Source organism: Bactrocera dorsalis, chromosome 2, assembly GCF_023373825.1.
Source record: "Bactrocera dorsalis isolate Fly_Bdor chromosome 2, ASM2337382v1, whole genome shotgun sequence".
In the NCBI taxonomy this organism is placed as follows: Eukaryota; Metazoa; Arthropoda; class Insecta; order Diptera; family Tephritidae; genus Bactrocera; species Bactrocera dorsalis.
Genome location: NC_064304.1, coordinates 34,896,761 through 34,915,710, shown reverse-complemented (window position 1 = coordinate 34,915,710; position 18,950 = coordinate 34,896,761). Strand labels below are relative to the sequence as shown.

Genomic DNA, 18,950 nt, shown 5'->3' with positions numbered 1-18,950 from the left:
TGCTGGTATTTGTTTGGTGAATTTGCAACTGTATTGGTGTGAATGCACACGATCAATGCTAATTTAGACAGCAACTCATTCATTTAAGCGCGCTGCGCATGTGTGCGAGTGTGTGTGAAAATGAGTGACTGTTCGTATGTGTTTTTTTTTTCGTATGTGTGTGTGTGTGTGCAGTTACCGGTCGTCGTGGGCAGGTTATGTTGTAAGTAATGAGCTGATATTGGGTGACAAGTAAGCAAAGTACGTACTACCGTCGAGCTGCCGTATTGGCTCTGCCTTGGGGGTAGTGTAGGCTCAGTGCACAGCACTGATGTGAAGGCAGCGAAGAGCAAAGGCAAGGCACTCATCAACACTTCGTCGAAGACAACTGGCTGCGGTGCGCGTAGAAGGGGTGGTCCTTCTCCCTTATTGCTTGTATTTTTTCCTATACCATCACTTTAGTTGCTTATTGCATGCTTTTGCTGCTTCTTTTGTCTTCTTATGCTTTTAATTTGTCGCCTTTTGGCTTTTAGTGGTTGCTATTTTCATTTGCTTATTTATTTTTTATGCATTTGCTAGTATGTGTAAGTTTTTTTTTTGTTTGCGGTTCTCGCACTTTCCCACTTTTATTCAGTTTTTCGATGATATTCTTCATTGGATGACACGGCACCGCCCGATTTCGTTGTTTTAGTTGCAGTTCTCCGTTCAACGCTACAAGTCGCCTTCTACAAAAAGGATAATTAAATTAAGTATCAGCTCTGCGGGTCTTGAGTTGACGGCGTGCCGGTCGTACGGTTATTTCACAAGTTAAAAATTTCCGAAATATCGCTTGAAATTGTGTTAAATACTATGTACATATGTAAATAGTAATTAATATATACGTACATCTATGAAAATTTTCAAATTATTTATACTCTTTTGTGCACAAAAAATAATCGTTAGTGAATAACATAAAAAAAGATACATGAAAGCATATCGTCGTTGTTGTTATTTATACTAAAGGATACAAGGCATACAAATTAAGGATACGCGTCGATCATGATTACTATGAAATTCGTTCAAAGGTATGGAAAAGCGAGAATATGGTTAATATAAAAAAGTAGTAAAAACCATTTTTTTATGAAAATTTAAATTCACTGTGGAAAAAATTAACATACCTATAAGAAAATTAAAAAAAAGAACTTCAAATTATTTTAATTTTCATTTTAAAAATTGTTAAAAAAATCAAAAAAAAAAATATTTTTATAAAATGTTTAAAAAATCCAAAATATTTTTTTTATTTATAAAACGTTCGATAAAAATCAAAAATATGTTATTATTAATTTTACAAAATATTAAAAAAAAATCAAAAATTTTTTTAATACAAATAATATTGAAAACTAGCTGATTTTTGAATTTAAAAAATCCTTGTAAATCATTTGGCTTGCAGAAGGATCCTGAATGGTTAAATAACTAACCAGTGTTATTAAATGCTTTGAGAAAAAATAAATTAATATTAAATTTTCTTTTGTAAAACTTTTGATTTTGTTTAATTTATTTTTTATATAATAATACAGAACTCAATAATAAACCAAAAAGGTACTAAAAATTGGCGCCAAGCAAAGGATAAGCATATTTTGTTTTGTGAAAGCCTTAAGTGGATATTTTTTTAGAAACAAATTTTCGAGGTTTTCGAATGTGTCCTGCTGATTTGCAAATATTATAGTAATTTATGACGAATCTACATACATTTGAGAATATTCTTCGAATACTTGAGTTTTTGAAAAATGATTGAGTTGATCCGGGAAATAGTGTCGGAGATATGAGCGTGTCTCTCTTTAACTTAGTGTAATCGACTCCCAAAAATTTAAACGAGTTTTTCGGAAAACGCGTAATATGGTGGCTTTGTTTTTTTGGGGAACCGCCAAAGTCCTTTGACCACTTTTCATCTCTAATAATAATATTTTTTTGTTTTGTTTTTGAATTTGAGCAAACTTTAAGCAGAAAAATCTTCCTCTCGAGTAACATTTTTTCGAAAGTCCTCCTCGACTTCAGGATATTTAAAATTTTTCAAATTTCTTGCTGATTATCAAAGTGCATTAAAATTTGTAATAAAACATTTTTTTATTTATTAAAAATAATTTATTAAATAGAATGCCCCTTAGAAAATATTTATACACAAAAAACTCGTTTTCCAATTCTTAAGAAGATATAACCCCTTAAAGACCAGCCCGCATAATAGTTGTCAGAATTCCAAAATACTTTACCATTGATATGCTTTTTATAGTTTGGTTGCTATCATTTTTATTAATTCAGTTATAAAATAGATATAATATAGACATAAGGCTTCTATTGAAAATCGAAGCTTCTACTCCTAAGCTATTAACGCTCACGAAACTAATAGCAAGCGAAATTCAACCAAGCCAAATGGATTGGTTTAAATACAGAAAGAGAGGGTCCTTGCTTTCGAACATGATTTTTCAATGCACAATACACCAATTTCAGTCATAGTGAATCTGATTTTATTTCAAAATCATACAAAGCTTTACTAATTTGCAAGCCTGCTATTGATATCCAACGATTTTGGAATAAATTAATGCTATAAAAAATGCACCTGTGAAGCTTTGGTGCAGCCGAAGTTAACTTCTTTTCTCCTTAGTAACTATAATTCGTTTATTATTATATTATTATATTTATTATTATATTATTTTTAAATATAAAAAGTTCCAAGAATGTAGCTTATTTGAGATTAATTAGAGATGGTCTTATGGTTTTGAAAATTTTTTGGAAAAAACTTTTTAGTTAATATGAATTGCCACTTTTTCTTTGAAACAATAATTTTACAAGCTTTTCACTTTTACTTCCAAAATTCTCTTCCCTGCTGCAATGACAGCGATTATTTGCGGTTTTTCTGACATACAGGCGATAATTATTGTGCCTCGCCGATATCTAATCGATAACAAAAATTAGGCTTTATTGAGTCAAACATTTTTTTGATTTTTATATAGGAAATCTAAAGACAAGTTCTAACGTTGCTCTCTAACTTTGACAACGAAAGTTAAGTTAGTTATATATTATATATACATATATACTACTATGAGCAAAAAATATTAAGACTTTATTCATAATTTTAAAGTTAATAATTTATTCTTCAAAATCATTGCCGTCCCCCATCAAAGTAATCTTCTTTGGCCTCTCTTGTGCCAACGGTTTTTCCAATCCTGGAAACAGTTTTAAATTTTCAGAATAGCCTACAATACGCGTAGCGATTCACGTTTAATGCCTTCAATTGACTCAAATGGTTTCCCCGGAGCGGTCGTTTGAGTTTACTGAATAGCCAGAAATCACATGGAGCTAAATCAGGCGAATAAGGTGGTTGCGACATGACAGTGGTTGAAAACTTGGCGAAAAACTCACGAAGAATCAATGCAGTATGCGACAGTGCAAAAGCCAATAATTGTTGGCCTCTTTTACGAAGAGCTTTGCTCAAACGGTGCATAACACTTAAATAACATTCCTTGTTGATAGCTTGGCCAGTCGGAAGGAGTTTTGAATGCACCACACCTCGAAGAATCTCTCGAAGAAAACTGTCAACATAACCTTAATTTTTGACCTTTTTGACGTGGTTTTTCGGCTTCGTCTTACCTTTGTCAGGATATTCGGCTGATTGATTGTCCGTTTCTGGATCGGAAGCATAGATTCAAGAGTCACTGCCTGTGATTTTGGAACCAATCGTGCTTTCACTTTTCTTAGGTCCAACTAATCTTTCAAAATAGTTTTCATTGATCCTTCCGATAATCCAACGGTGCCAGTACAATCTTTCACTGTTAATCGTCGATTCTCAGGCACCAATTCCTTTATTTTATTAACTTGATGATCATCAGTTGATGTTCATGGCCGTTCTGGACGTGGTTCGTTGTCTACGCGCTCTCGATCCTCTTTGAATAATTTGTACCAATCAAAAACAATTGCAACGAGCTATTATCACCGAAAGACCTTTCCAACATTCTGAACGAACTTCTTTTTTGAATAATTTCGCTCATCGTAAAAATCGCCGAATGCACTCTATGTACTTCAGAAAGACAAACGTTTACTAAACACCAATGACTACTTTTATGTGACATTTGGCACAGATTCCACTGTGCAAAAAAAGAATATTTCGACGAATGGGTTTTCGCGCGAAATTCCAACTAAAAGTATTACTTTTTTCTGCTCACAATACGATATATATAATAGGTTGTCAAAAAAGTCTTGCGGCATTTTTAGTGAATTTTCAATTGTTCATAAAATTGGTTACAATAATGCGATTCAAGTCAAATATACGCCGTTTTGTTCGATGACGCGTTCCCAACGAGATGCCAACTTCATAATGCCCCTCTCATAGAAGCTCGCTTCCTTATTGGCAAAAAACTCGGAGAGCCAATTTTCACAGGACTCTCTTGTGGCCAACTTCAGACTACCAAGCGCGTTCGCCATGGACAGAAACAGGTGGTAATCACTTGGTGCGAGATCCGGACTATACGGTGGATGCAAAAGAACCTCCCACCCGAGCTCCCGGAGCTTCTGGCGCGTCACTAAAGATGTATGTGGCCTGGCGTTGTCCTGATGGAAGACAATTCGGCCTCTGTTGGTCAAAGATGGCCTCTTCTGCATGGGTGCTGCCTTCAAGCGGTCCAGTTGTTGGCAGTACAGGTCCGAATTGAGCGTTTGGTCTTAGGGGAGCAGCTCTTAGTGGATTATTCCCTGCCAATCCCACCAAACACACAGAAGAACCTTCCTGGCCGTCAATCCAGGTTTGGCCACCGTCTGGGCCGCTTCACCGCTTTTCGACCACGACCGATTGCGCCTTACGTTATCGTAAGTGACCCACTTTTCATCGCCAGTCACCATACGCTTCAAAAACGGGTCGATTTTGTTGCGATTCAGAAGCGATTCGCATGCGTCGATACGGTCAAAGATGTTTTTTTGCGTCAATTCGTGTGGCACCCATACATCGAGCTTCTTAGTGACTCCAAGCTTCTTCAAATGGTTTATAACGGTTTGATGACTCATGCCCAGCTCTTGACCGATGCTACGGCTGCTACTATGCCGGTCTCTTTCGACCAATTCAGCGATTTTATCGCAATTTTCGACGACAGGCCTTCCGGAGCGTGGCGCATCTTCGACCACCTCTACACCAGAACAAAAACGTTGAAACCATCGTTGTGCGGTGGAAATGGAAACTATATCGGGTCCATAAACTGCACAAATTTTATTGGCGGCTTGAGATGCATTTTTGCCTTTATCGTAGTAGTACTGTAAAATATGCCGTATTTTCTCTTTATTTTGCTCCATGTTTGCGACGCTATAACTCACGAACGACTTAAAAGAAACGACAATCAATCAAAACGTGTTAGCGCGTGAAATGAGCTTTCCAAAAAGGTATAGCATGACCCGATGCGACGAATAAAACTAGGACTACGCGCTTTCAGCGCCAACTAGCGAAAATACCGCAAGACTGTTTTGACAACCTATTATATATATGATATATTAAGTTTGAATTCAATAATAATTTTCAGTCCCTGATGTTTGAAAGTTCTCATTGCTTCAAAATCGAGAGTGTGTCAAAGAAATGCAACTTCAATATTTAAGATTAGATGAAGCTATATCCTGCCTTCAGCTTCAAGGAGACAAGAGGGAGACAAAACTGAGATTAAAGAAACTTTTTTCGAATAACATTATCATTTCCTTAGGCCAATATTACAATCGAAAGTAAGTAATTTTTTATTACTTCAAATACCAAGATTTCAAATTCAAAAAAAAAATTTAAGAAGAAACTATATTCAATGATAGAATTAGTGACGAAAGTTTATTTAAAATAAATAAATATATTAAGTCCAGCCAAATTCATATGATTTTACTTTGTATATGTTTTACGCGGTCAACAGTTTATCCAAAATAAGCCTTCATAATATACTCCATTATAAAGTCATAAATTCCTTCTAGCTGCTGACTTTATATGATTTCGTTTGAATCATAAATAAATTGAAAACTGAAATCTATCATTTATTGTTAGTATAAACAAAGTTTAAATAATTTTAAATATTTAGAAAGTGTTTGTATCTCTTTTGTGTCATTTCGATCTCAAAAGTTTACAATCTGCAGGTCAACTTTGTCCATCGACTTTTCCGCGCTTGCCTAAAATTCATGTCAAATACCAATTGTGGAAAATTTCGGGAAAATAGCGAGAAACAGCGCGATATGACTATTCTAATAACTTTTTTTGATTGCGCCATTTTATCAAATCTAAGGTTAAAACACCTTTGTTCTAGGCCTGTTTGTGCAAGTTGAAATTAAAAACAATTTTTTTGAAAAATTTGTAACTGACTGAAAAGCTAATTCCATCCTCAAATATGTAATTGTCCAGGTGTGATCTCCAGATTGGTACCCAGTTCCAATAACTCGTACGTCAGCAACTACTGCTAGGTACTAACCATGTATTCCTAACTTAATGTTGCCGAGTTGATAATAATTGGACAATAAGTTTTGAATTCGTAGACGTTATTGCCACTGGAATCATTCTCCATGTTTATATATTCATTCCATTCAGCTGGTCGTCTAATCGGTTTGACTCCAGAAAAAAAAATTATTTCTAACGCAAAGATTTGAATTAAAGATCGATATTGGTTATCGACAGGAAAATCATTAGAAATTTTGCGAGCGATCCAGGATGAATAGAGTATAGAATTTTTATTACAAAAAGTTTGAGAGTGGGTTGAAAAGAATGGTTTCTAACGTGAATCTGAATTGCTCAGCTTAGAGCAATTTCATAGTTGTTGCGCTGGCTAAAGGAAAGGACAGGTGCAGTTCTGTCAAATTCTGTCACACTTCACCGCGGTCTGTCAATATTATCAGACAGTTTGTTTTATAAAATATGTACTTTACTTTACTGTTATTTCCGAAAAATAAATTATACTTTGTATATATGTATGTAGAACTTAACGACTTTAAACATTGAAATCGATTAAACAGTTTATTAATTTATATATCTAATTTCAGGCGGCACAAATCGACGTAAAATGAAGCGTAGAAAAACTAGAAATAAAACCACCAAACAAATCACATTACCTAGAGGAGGAAACATGTCATGGGATTGCTATATAAAAGTTTCAAACTCTTGAATATAATTCTGGGTGAGTGTAAGCATTTTAACATTTTTACCTATTAATAGGCTGTAGGATATGCTCTACTTAATTCGTTTGTACAAGTTGTGTGTGTGTTATTAGAATTTCCTGTCAAGCCATTCGTTACTATGCCTATGGTTTCTAGAAATTCCAGCGGCCATTGTATCGAGTAATAATCAAAACGAATGCCATGAAATCCACCATGATTTTTTCCTTGTATGGACGTATGTAAGCGCATAAGTGAATATTAGGGTGGGTGGCAATTTTCGAATTATTACAAACAATTATAAGAAAGTTAAAAATAAAAATAGAATGCTATGTGAATATATCGTCACATGAAATAAAAAACAAAGTATCATTAAAAAAAATCGGAATTGAGTTTGTTATGCTTATATGCAGCATAAAATTCGTCTTAGAACATGTCCGAGCCGGCCACACTTTCTTGTGAGCATTTTGGCCAATAAAAGTGACAACTAACTTATTAGTAGTATTCTAGTAAAACATTAAACTTAGGTTAGGTTAGGTTATACTGGCCAGCTATCATGCCATATATAGAACTACTGGTTCATAGTAAATCTTAAACTCAAGGAAAGACTAACTACTGGTATAAATCAATTACACAAAATTTTTTAGAGGACAACTCAAACGTCGTCAGGAGGGAAGTGACGAATCGAAAATGATTGGTCAGATTGTAGATTGAATGAAGTATGGTTTAATTTGTAAAACGAAAACTTAGAGCTTTTCTCATATTACTGGCAAGTAACGGCGAGTTTTAATACAAATTGTAAGCTCCTCTATAAACTGACACGCTTTCATTTCAATTTTCCATGCAGCGAAAAAAATCTAAATGAACAATAGAATATTTTTGTATAAACGTTATGATAAACAAAAGTATATGCTCGGAGATTTCGATAATCTTAAGCTTGTAATCTTGTTATACATAAGAATTCCTTGCTATGAAGTAAAAAAATAACAAAATTATTAAAATCCTTAGATGACTGAGGCAATAATTCATTTAATTTTTTGTTGGTTTTTTTCTTTAATATTCATTCAGCTGTTTTGCGGTCGTAGTCACACACAAACGCAACTAGAAGTAAATTTTATTAAAAACTTATTAAAAATATATGCAAAATTGAATACGTATCACCCTAATTAAGTTCCACCGGTTTTGTAAGAATAAATGCAATTTAGTCTCTTACGACCCAGTAGGTAGAGCAGCCCAAATGCGAGTCCACTTAATACAAAACAGATAATTTCTATGACTTTGAAAGTCCGAAAATAAATCAAATCGCCATACTGTGTTTCTAGTACTAGTGTTATTAAATACGTTCGAAGCTATTTATATTTTGTCGTTTAAAAAAAAATGTAAGCCACGTAATTCCTGCTGGGCCTAGCTGTATATATGCATTAGTTACTATTCGCATGTGGCGTTATTTGTCTGTATGAGTCTTCTTTTTGCGCCTGTGCATTGCGCCGCGCTTGATTAACGAATTCGCGAGGGAAAAGCAACAAAAACAATAGTCATGAAATATACACACACACATGCATACACATGCACTTCTGTGTTTGTGTCGCTGTTGGAAGTTTACAAGCGATAGGGGTATGTTTTTGAGGCGGAGCTAACGACAGTGACACAATAAAGCATTTGCACAGTGATAAATTGCAGAAATTTCGAAATTTCTTTTAGCCGCCTGTGGGTTAAATGTAGTACAGTTAATTGTGAACATTTAAATTATAATTACTTAATTAAATTCTGATATTTAAATTTTATTTAATCAAAATTGTGTAATTTAGAGAAATATTTTTGTTTAAGGCGCAAGAGAAACAAATATTTTTTTTAAGGAAGAAGAAAAATATTGCAGATATTTCAAATTGTTTTTATAAATTGTTAAAAAAAATATTCTACATTTTAATTTTTGGTTATAAAATTTTTTGTTTTTGCTAAGAGTTTTTTGGATTAATAACATTAAGTATGAGTGTCTTTATTCAATAAATTATGCTCATAAACTAAACATACTTCAAGACATAATTTCGTATAAATAAATGCAATAAATAAAATTTCTACACATTTTAAGTTAAAATTTTAATATGGGCCTTACTTAAATATAATATTTAATTAATTTTTTTAGTGCTCAATTTAAATTAAAAAAATCGAAAAATCATGAATATTGTATTTTTCGAATTTCCAATTTTATAAAAATATCTACATATATAAATAAATACATATCTATATAAAAAAATACCTAAAATCCAAAATATCATAACATAACTTTTCATAAGTTTACAGGCGAAATAAAAACGATATAATAGAAACCACTCGTATTGCTACCAAATTTGAGTTTTGGCTATAAAATGGTTATTTATTGGTTATATTTGACAACGGAAGCTGAAAATTCAATACTACATATATTTAGTATGATGTAGTGAATCGTAAACAAGAAAAATTAATTTCGATTTGATGAAACGCCGTTTTGCATTTTAGGTGTCAATATGTACATATATATATAATTGAAGAAATATATATGTACATATGTATATGCGCAACTTATGATGTATATGTAAAAGTACATAGCAAAATATGTCTATAAAGAATTTGCACCTGCATGGCAAGGTGGTTGATTTAGCTGCTCACAGCATCCCCAAAAGTTCGCTAGATTAAAAAAGCAAGCTTCAATGCGTTTGTATATATTTATGTATGCATGTCCTATATATTCTTTACAGATTCCCTGGAAGATCAAGAGGGTGGAGCTATGTACATATCGTGCGATGTCTCAAATGGCGGTCCAGTGGAACCAGAAACGGGATATGTGCCCAACAATCCATTATTCGGTCTGGCGTTGGATAGTCCACAGGTACGATAACGGTTAAAACGGAAATAAACGCGGCAAACGCAAAGCTTTCAAAACAAAAATTAATATTAACTGGAGCTAAACAATTTTATTAACACTAAAGTTGTTAAAATGTACAAAGACGCTTGAAGATATATTTGTTTACATACAAAGTAAAGTTGGAATTTAGTTAAATCTTTGTTAAAAAACTTAAAAAAGAGAGTGAACGAAATTAAGAATTATAAAGCGTTCTGCCGTCGCTATTTGAAATTAATATGCGATTTGCGTGTAATTTTGTATCGAAGTTGGATAATAATCACAAGTGACAGAAGTACAAATTATGTGCCGAAAAATATTATTAAACGAGTGTTTTACATAGATTGTGTTAAAATATAGCTCGGTAAATACAGTTTTATAACTTGTTTATTCGTAATAATAAAAATAAAAAAGCAAAAAAAAAAACATTTCTTCGGTTACACCGTAGATATAATACCATTCATAAATACAAAAGTTTCTTCGAAGATTACACCATGGCTTTAGGCAATAACTTATGACAAATTTCATGAAGTTCTCTCGTCAGATGAAAAAGCTTTCCGTACAAGCAATTGATTCCGACTGACCACTTTGTATGATAGCTAAATGCTATAGAGATCCGATATGTACAATTTCTATGTGTATTGGATAATAATTCGAGCCGAATTTTGTGAAGATATCTCATTAAATGGAAAGCTTTCCATACAAGCAATTGATTCCAAGCGTTCAGTTTGTATGGCAGTTATATATCGGTGGTTTCGACATATGAGCACTTTTTTGGAGAGAAAATGACGTATGAAAAATGTATGGTCGATACAGACAGACAGACATGACTAAATCGACTTAGCGCGCCTTGTTGATCATTTATATAAAGGATGTTCTAATTCTTTTTTAAAGAAATAACACCGAAACTTCAAATTTAAGGAAGAATGTTTTTATCATTCGAAAGAATTATTTGCCATTTATTTTTTGAAGATTATCTCCTTCAAATGTCGGCCGCGGCTCAGATGGTCCATCCGTTAAGTCCAATTTTCGATGACTCGTTCGAGACTTTCGACTGGTAACTAAAGAATGACACGCGTGATGTTTAGGTCCAAGACCTGAATCGAAGCGGGATTGTCCACATAGACTTTAGACTTTACATATCCCCACAGCAAAAAGTGTACTGGTGTCATATCACACGATCTTGGTGGCCGATCGACCGGCCCATAACGTGAAATTATCTGCTCACCGAATTGTTCTCTTAACGAATCCATTCATTGATGCGATGTGTGGAAAGTGGCACCGTCTTGTTGAAACCAAATGTCGACGAGATCACGAGCTTCTATTTCAGGCGCGATAACGGTCGAAATTGACGGTTACGTTCTCACCGCCATTATTTTTGAAGAAATATGGACCGATGATTCCAACAGCCCATAAACCACACCAACGCGTTGTTTTCGGGATGAAATGACAGCTTACAGGTTGCTCTTCGTCCCAATTGTGGCAATTTTGTTTGTTTACATAGCCATTGAGCCCGAAATGGGCCTGATGGCTGAACAAAATTTGGATCGAAAACGTCGAATTCTCTTGAAACTTTTCAAGAGCTCACAGTGTGAAGCGATGTCGCTTGTGAAGGTCGAGCGGCTTTAGTTTTTGCAGAAGATGTATTTTGTACGTACTCAGTTTAAGATCTCGATGTAAAATACGCCAAGTCGTTCCGTTCCGTTGATGCAAACGGCGCCGAATTTACTCTTCATGGTCTTCCTATACACTCTCAGCTATGGCTGCTATATTTTCATGACGGCGTGCTGGACATGGTCTATTCGTTCGAATATTATCCCATCATGAATGCTGGATCTCAAGTTGGGTGATGACGTTGCGAATAGTACGCTCAGTATGCCTATTATGTTGACCATAAGTTGAACGAAGCGCGCAAAACACATTCTTTACAGAACGTGAATTTTCGTAATAAAGTTGAACGGTTTGTAAACGTTATTCAGAAGTCTTTCCATGCTGAAATGTCAAACAATACATACTGAACAAAAGTAACATGACAGTTTGACACGACTCACGCGTGACTTGTCAAAAAAAGGCTATTGAAAAAAGTACCTCTACTTGGATCACCCGTTATATTTTTTATAGGGTCTCTTCATTTTTGGTATTACAAACTTCGCGTTAAACTTAAAATACCATGCTCAGGGTATAACAAATAATTTAAAAATCAACAAATAAATAAGAATTGTATTATACTCCAAATAAGTTTCGAATTGAATTCAAAAGTATTTATGTATGTGTTCACTTTCTTGTGCAATCGCCCTAACAGCAAGAGTGTGCTGCATCTTCCTGTGTTGGCTGTTTGTCCTGTCAAGGCAATACCGTTTTGCCCATCTCATCGCTGACGTCCAACGACTTCGATTGTGGTTCCTGTTTCGATTCGACGTCGAGTGTTATAGCCGGTGTCGGTATTGTTGAATCCACACAAAATCACTTGCAACAACAACAGCAAGTAAGTCTCACTGGTAACAGCAGTACGAATACCACCGCCAATCACAACAACAATAGCAACAACGCGGTCAGCTACTGGAGTACGGATGAGATGGCTTCGTCGTTCCCCGGATTACCGCCATTAGACATCGATCCCTTGCCTAGCCTCTTCCCCTTCTCACCGTGCGGTGCCTCATATAATTTTTCCACTACCCCGCATCAAGCATCGCTCTCCTACACCGTCCATCCGCATCAGATGCTCGTCTCACCCGGCGGTCAAGTCTCACATCACACCCAAAGTCAAACGCAAAGCACACCACATGGCAATTCACTTAGTTCCAGCGGCACACCAACGTCTTGTTATTATGATCCCAGCAGTAGTGGGATGTTAGGTGGATCTGCGTCCGTGGGCAATACGTGTAGTCAACATATTAACACAACTGTTGCGCCGCCGCCGCCACCAATATACCCCAGCATGAGTGTGAACGTCAGCATGAATATGACAATGCATGGCTATGGCGCGGAAGGTACGGTGCCTATGCAATGTTCGCAGGTGGGTGCTAAATTTAACTTTAATAAATATACAAACGCTTTAATTTAATACCGAAAACTTTTCAGATGCAATGGACGCCACCAAATACCAATTCCTCTGTCAATGTTCTCTACCCGCCACTGCTCAGCCCAACACATTATCCACCCGCGGCCACATATTCCTTCACCGCCGATTTTCGCACACCAACGCTACAGCAATCCAGTCAGAGTCCAGGAGCTGGTGTTTTGCCTGCACTCACCGATGCCGTCATCGTCGAGGAGGACTCACCGTCACCGACAAGCGATACATCGCGTCATCTATTCGCCGCTGGCACAGAGCTTGCGCCTGACTTTGCATCACCAACGAAGAGTCCTTACGATGACGATGAGGATAGCAACGAGGAGGGCTCCGACTCAAAGCCCAATCTGTGTAGGCTTTGTGGCAAAACTTACGCACGCCCAAGCACGCTCAAAACACATCTGCGAACTCACTCCGGTGAGCGACCCTACAGGTAAGGACATAACACATTATATTGTATTCCTTCAAAAGTCAATATCGACCTCGTTATTTGTTATTTAGATGCCCGGATTGCAACAAGAGCTTTTCGCAGGCCGCCAATCTGACGGCACATGTACGCACACATACCGGACAAAAGCCATTCCGCTGTCCAATTTGTGATAGACGTTTCTCACAAAGTTCCAGCGTCACCACGCACATGCGCACCCATTCGGGCGAAAGACCATATCGTTGTTCTTCGTGCAAGAAATCCTTTTCGGACAGTTCCACACTAACAAAACATTTGCGTATACATAGCGGCGAGAAGCCATATCAATGTAAATTGTGTTTGCTCAGGTATGTACGAAGTATGTTTCATATAAATACATTTATATGTAGGTAACTATGGGAAACAAGTGAGTTGTGGGAGTTAAGTTGTGGGGAGTAGCAGATCACCAAAAAAAAAACTTTTGGAAAAGGAAAGTTGTGTATTCCAATGACGTCATTATATAAAACTTGTGACAATGAAATAGTTTTCAAAGAACGACTTGCTTAGATATTAGGGAATTCTGAGGCCATACACAGGGTTTTCCAATTAAAGCGATATGATTTCTTTTAAACAAAAAAAGAACACTAGTTGTCAAGGAAATTCAAATATTTTTTATTATATAAGCGATACAAATAAGTTCTGAATATGACATAATTCAAATGGTCTTTACGACTATTTTTTCAGAAACGATTTCTATAAAAACAATTTTCGAGTAAATACGAATGTAATGAATAGCACGTTCCATATTGTCTGCTAAAGACCAATGACATCAAATAACCCTACAAGAAGTAGTCAAATGGTGTTAAATCACAACATCATGGAGTCCATTCAATGTGACAATTTCTTGAAATAATCGAATCTCCAAACTTTTCTCGGTGCGTGGCCTTATCTTGTTGGAACCAGATGTTGTCAAGATAAACTTCTTCTATTCGATCTACATACATACATATATCGCGAACCATTGACAGTAACGGTGTCACCAGGTTCATTTCGAAAGAAGTTCGAATCGATGATTCCACCAACGCCCTCACCAAACTGTCAACTTAGGTGAATGTAACGGTTGTACATGAATAATTTGTGGATTTTTTCGCCGCATTTTTGTTTAGTCATCACACCGCTCAGATGAAAGCTAGTCTCATCGAAGAAGATGATTTTCATAAAAAAGGTTGTCATTGTTGTTCAAGTTCGGCAAATTCACGATGTTCTTGGTGTTCCAATGGCATCAGTTCTTGAGTGAGAACAATTTTATGCGGATGCAAGCTCAAATGCTTTTTTGAAATCTGATAGGTTGTGGTTTGAGACAGTCTCAATTCTTGAGAACGTCTTGGAATCGAAAAATTGTGGTCCTTAGCAAAACTTGCCTGAACGACAGCAGTTCTTTGTCTCTTTGCTCGAAATTTTCTACAATTTGACGAATTGCCAGCACATGTGTGATTATTATGATCATAAAATGACAAAAGCGTACGAAAAATTGTATTTGTAAACGTTGTTCTTAGGTATCTTTCATGATGATATTGTAGCTTTATTGAATGCAATGAAAATAAAAACAGATAATGATATATTAAAAATGACCAAAACGACACTTAGAGATCATACCATCTCAATTGGGTACAATGAACATAGGTTAGGTCAGATGGCTGATTTGGAGAGATCGCAAGTGGACTGCTATATGTAGTCCTTTGTGAAGCTCTAGAAAAAAAGAAGAGCCCTAAATGAATTACTCTTATAAAAGTGACGAGATAAGACAACGAATTGATTTGGAGACTCCGGTACTCTTTATTAAATCGTCCCTGGAACTCAACCACAAAAAAATACTAAAAATCTAGAGAGGTTATTTATTTTTTTTTTTTTTCAAGATTTTCTCTTTATAATTTTGACTTCTGCTACGTATCAGATGGTCTTCCTATTGAGTCCAATTTTCGATGATTTGTTCAAACATTGCAACTGGTAGCTGTTAACTTTTGCTCCAAGGCCCGAATCGAAGTGGGATTGTCCGCTTATACTTTAAACCTTACATAGCCCCACAAGCAAAATTCTAACGATGTGATATCACACGGTCTTGGTGGTTAATCTACCGCCCCAAAATGTGAAATTATCTGCTCAATAAAACCATAGATTGATGCGATGTGTGGGAAGTGGTGTTGTCTTGTTGAAACCTAATGTCGCCGAGATCACGGGCTTCAATTTCAGGAATCAAATCGTGGGTGACGCGATAACGGTTGCCAAGAAATATGGACCGATGGTTCCAGCGGCACAGAAACCTCACCAAACCGTTGTTTTTTCTGGATGAAATGCCAGCTCTTGAGTCTTTTTACGTTACTCTTCGTCCCAAATACGGTAATTTTGCTTATTGAAAACATTGAGCTAGAAATTGGCCTCATTGATGAACAAAATTTGACTCGAAAACGCGGGATCTTTTTGGAATTTTTCAAAAAACCATAGAGCGAAGCGATGTCGTAAATTTTCGTATTAAATTTTAACGATTTGTTAAAGTGTTTCAGGCGTAAGTCATTCCATGATGGAATGCCAAAGAATACTGAACAAAAATAATATGACAGCTTGACATGACTCAGGCATGTTCCATCAAAAAAGGCTATTAAAAGAAGAACCTCTACTTGGGTCTCTCGTTAAATGATTTTAGAACTGCTTACTTGACTCGATCAAATGTAAATATAATCTGAATGATATACAGTTCGTTTTTATAACTACAGAGTGATCAAAAAAAGAAATACCTAACGTTTCTCGATAGAAATATTTCCTTTCCTTGCAGTTTTTTACATAAATTTATAATTGTTTGAATAATAACTGCTACTCTTCCCTTTACAACAAATAATCAAAAAAAACATTCTTTACATATTTGCAGATTCTCACAATCGGGCAATTTGAATCGCCATATGCGTGTACATGGAACGAACCAAAATAACGGCAGTAACAACGGCAATGGCGGTAGCAATTTGTTGACATGACAAAAGGCGCGAAGTGGCGCCGCATTTCAACATTACTATCCTCCATACACCCACGGTGCTCACAACCTTTCACATGGCCCACACGCCCATGCCCACGCCCACGCCCACGCCCACAATCATCCGCACATGCATATACCAAGCAGTAATTATGATTATAGCAGCTATGGCATCAACGATTACACTTCACCCGGATCACAAAACTATTCAGGGTATTATTTTTGTGCACTTAATAAGACCAAAATGGAGCGTTTCTATTAGCAAGAACACTAGTAACACAAAGTTTTTAAACATACACCATAAAGAGAGAAAGTGATGAAAAGCCGAGCAATCGCTGAGGCAAACTTCGGTAAATTATAGTAAAAGGCTTATATAGGTGTACATAGCATACATATGTACATGTACTATGAGAAATTAATTAAAAATTACAAAACCAAAAAAAAAAAATACAAAAAATACAACAACAAAGCAAAAATTAAGCGACAAAAGTTTGGTTGAAATGCTCAAATTTAACATTAAAAGTTGTAAGTTTAACAAAAATTTACCGTTATATCATTGATAAGCAGCCGAAATGTAAATAAAAAAAAAAACAAAAACAAAACAAATGGATAACGAATTTTAACTAAAATAAATTATATAATAAAATGAAAGTTTGTAAGTTTTAACAGTTAAATACGCAAATGTAGATATTCATTAATTAGAGGAAAAACTTAAAAGGAAAAATACAAAAACACGCATAAACAAATTAAGTTTAGTTTTCAAGTTTTTATGATCCCTTATGCGTTCAAAAAACAAAAAAAAATTATTATTATAAACAGTTTAAAGTTTTCTTTGTAATATGTCTTTTATACAGTCGGTCACGTAAGTAGGTGTACTAAGTTAATTTAAATTAAAAGCAGCAAATTGTACAAAATAATTTGAGAATTTTCTCTGCTTTTAGTACCAAACTGTTTAAAATATTAATTTTTTTAATATCTTTTAAAGCAAACTCAAATCTTTTTTCTTTGTATACCTACTTTATTGACTGACTGTTGTTTCTAAGTTAAATCTAAATACATTTCAGTTCGTTCCACATATTTGCCTTGACTTTCTCAAGTTATTATTAAGCAAATTCACGTGTATTTGCTTTCTTCAATTAAGGCTGGTGCTGTAGTAGAATTTAAAACATCCCCAGACACCGTTAATAGATTTTAAAATTATTCATATATTTATGTGTTTTGTATTTGTATATTGTTTATTTTGCCCCTTCGTCTTCGAGCTGCGCATATCGTCAGTAATCCCGCCTTGTACTCTAGTCAATGGGACGTTCTATTTATTTTTAGTTTTTGTTCTTTAGTTCGATAATTTTCTCATTTACATAAGCGCGATCTGATGTTGAAAATTTTATACTTACAAATACATACTTAATGTAATTATGTACTTACTTATATACTTATTATTATATAAAATTTGTATAAAATAATTAGACAAATAAAGCCATACCATAAAGAAATGTGTGAAAATATTATTTCCGAAATTATTTTGTTGATCTGTTCAAATTAGACAGAAATTAAAAGTGACGTTACATAAATTTACGACCAACTGAAAATGAGAGAATATGTTCAAAACTTCTTCTCTTTTATTGTCGTAGACATCGCTGACGCGCATATAACTGAGTTCTTATCCACCTTGTCTTTCGAGCGGAGTGGAGGTCAATAATGTCGTATATCTCGTGTAGCTCATCATTCCATCGGCTGTGGTGTTTGCCGTAGCCAATAACGAGTACCAATAAAATTTTGTAAGATTGAAGATGATGATCTAAAAGAATTTTGTTGTTGTAGCGGCATAAAACATTTCGTATATACAAGTATTTTTGAGGAATCTTTTTTACCGAATATAAATTCCTTACAATGCTTGTAAAACAGCTGAAAACATTTTTACGATAGTGACTGCGAAAATTTTTACTTCAGACATTACATTTCTAAAACTTAACAAGTTGTAAAGGCAAATTGCCGTATGCTTTTTCGGTAGTGGAATGTAGAGCGTTATATTTTCAATATATGTATGTTTTACTAAATTCGTAAAAATAACAAAGAGATACATATGTATTATATAACGCAAACAATATGGGGTAGTCGAAAAAGTCTTTTCGTATTTGGTCAATAGACGTCGATGCAGTCGCATATCTCCAGTGCTACCTATCCCATTATATCATGACATATAGTGTTGGAAAGGTGAGATTTTAAGCTTAATTTGAAATAAAATTCGGAGAAGTTGAAAAAAAGTTACAGCTGTTCAAAAACGAGTGAAAATAATGAAGAAATATGAAATATATGCTATATTTTGAAATTTTTGTATAAGAAAGGGAAGAATGCCACTCAAGTCACCAATTAAATTTGTGAAGCTTACGGAGACGATGCTGTATCAGTTCGTGTAGCACAACAATGGTTCGCTCGCTTCCGTTATAGAAATTTAGAAATTTTG

The 18,950-nt window shown here is 35.1% G+C and overlaps 1 protein-coding gene across 1 annotated transcript; it reads left to right on the top strand.

Moving 5' to 3' along the window:
* Positions 1–630: 630 nt before the first annotated feature.
* On the top strand, positions 631–17,979 carry LOC105231753 (protein glass). Its single transcript, XM_011213204.4, has 7 exons — positions 631–1,043; positions 6,997–7,130; positions 9,843–9,973; positions 12,288–13,001; positions 13,067–13,491; positions 13,560–13,832; positions 16,388–17,979. The coding sequence occupies exons 2-7, from the start codon at positions 7,085–7,087 to the stop codon at positions 16,488–16,490; spliced, it is 1,692 nt and encodes a 563-aa protein (XP_011211506.3). The 5' UTR covers positions 631–1,043; positions 6,997–7,084; the 3' UTR covers positions 16,491–17,979.
* Positions 17,980–18,950: the final 971 nt, after the last annotated feature.

Bases quoted from the DNA above. Each gene is read 5' to 3' on its own strand.
- LOC105231753 (XM_011213204.4), top strand. From the start codon at position 7,085: ATGGGATTGCTATATAAAAGTTTCAAACTCTTGAATATAATTCTGG. The intron at 13,002-13,066 runs GTGGGTGCTAAA...AAAACTTTTCAG, and splicing joins TGCCTATGCAATGTTCGCAG to ATGCAATGGACGCCACCAAA. The intron at 13,833-16,387 runs GTATGTACGAAG...ACATATTTGCAG, and splicing joins TGTAAATTGTGTTTGCTCAG to ATTCTCACAATCGGGCAATT.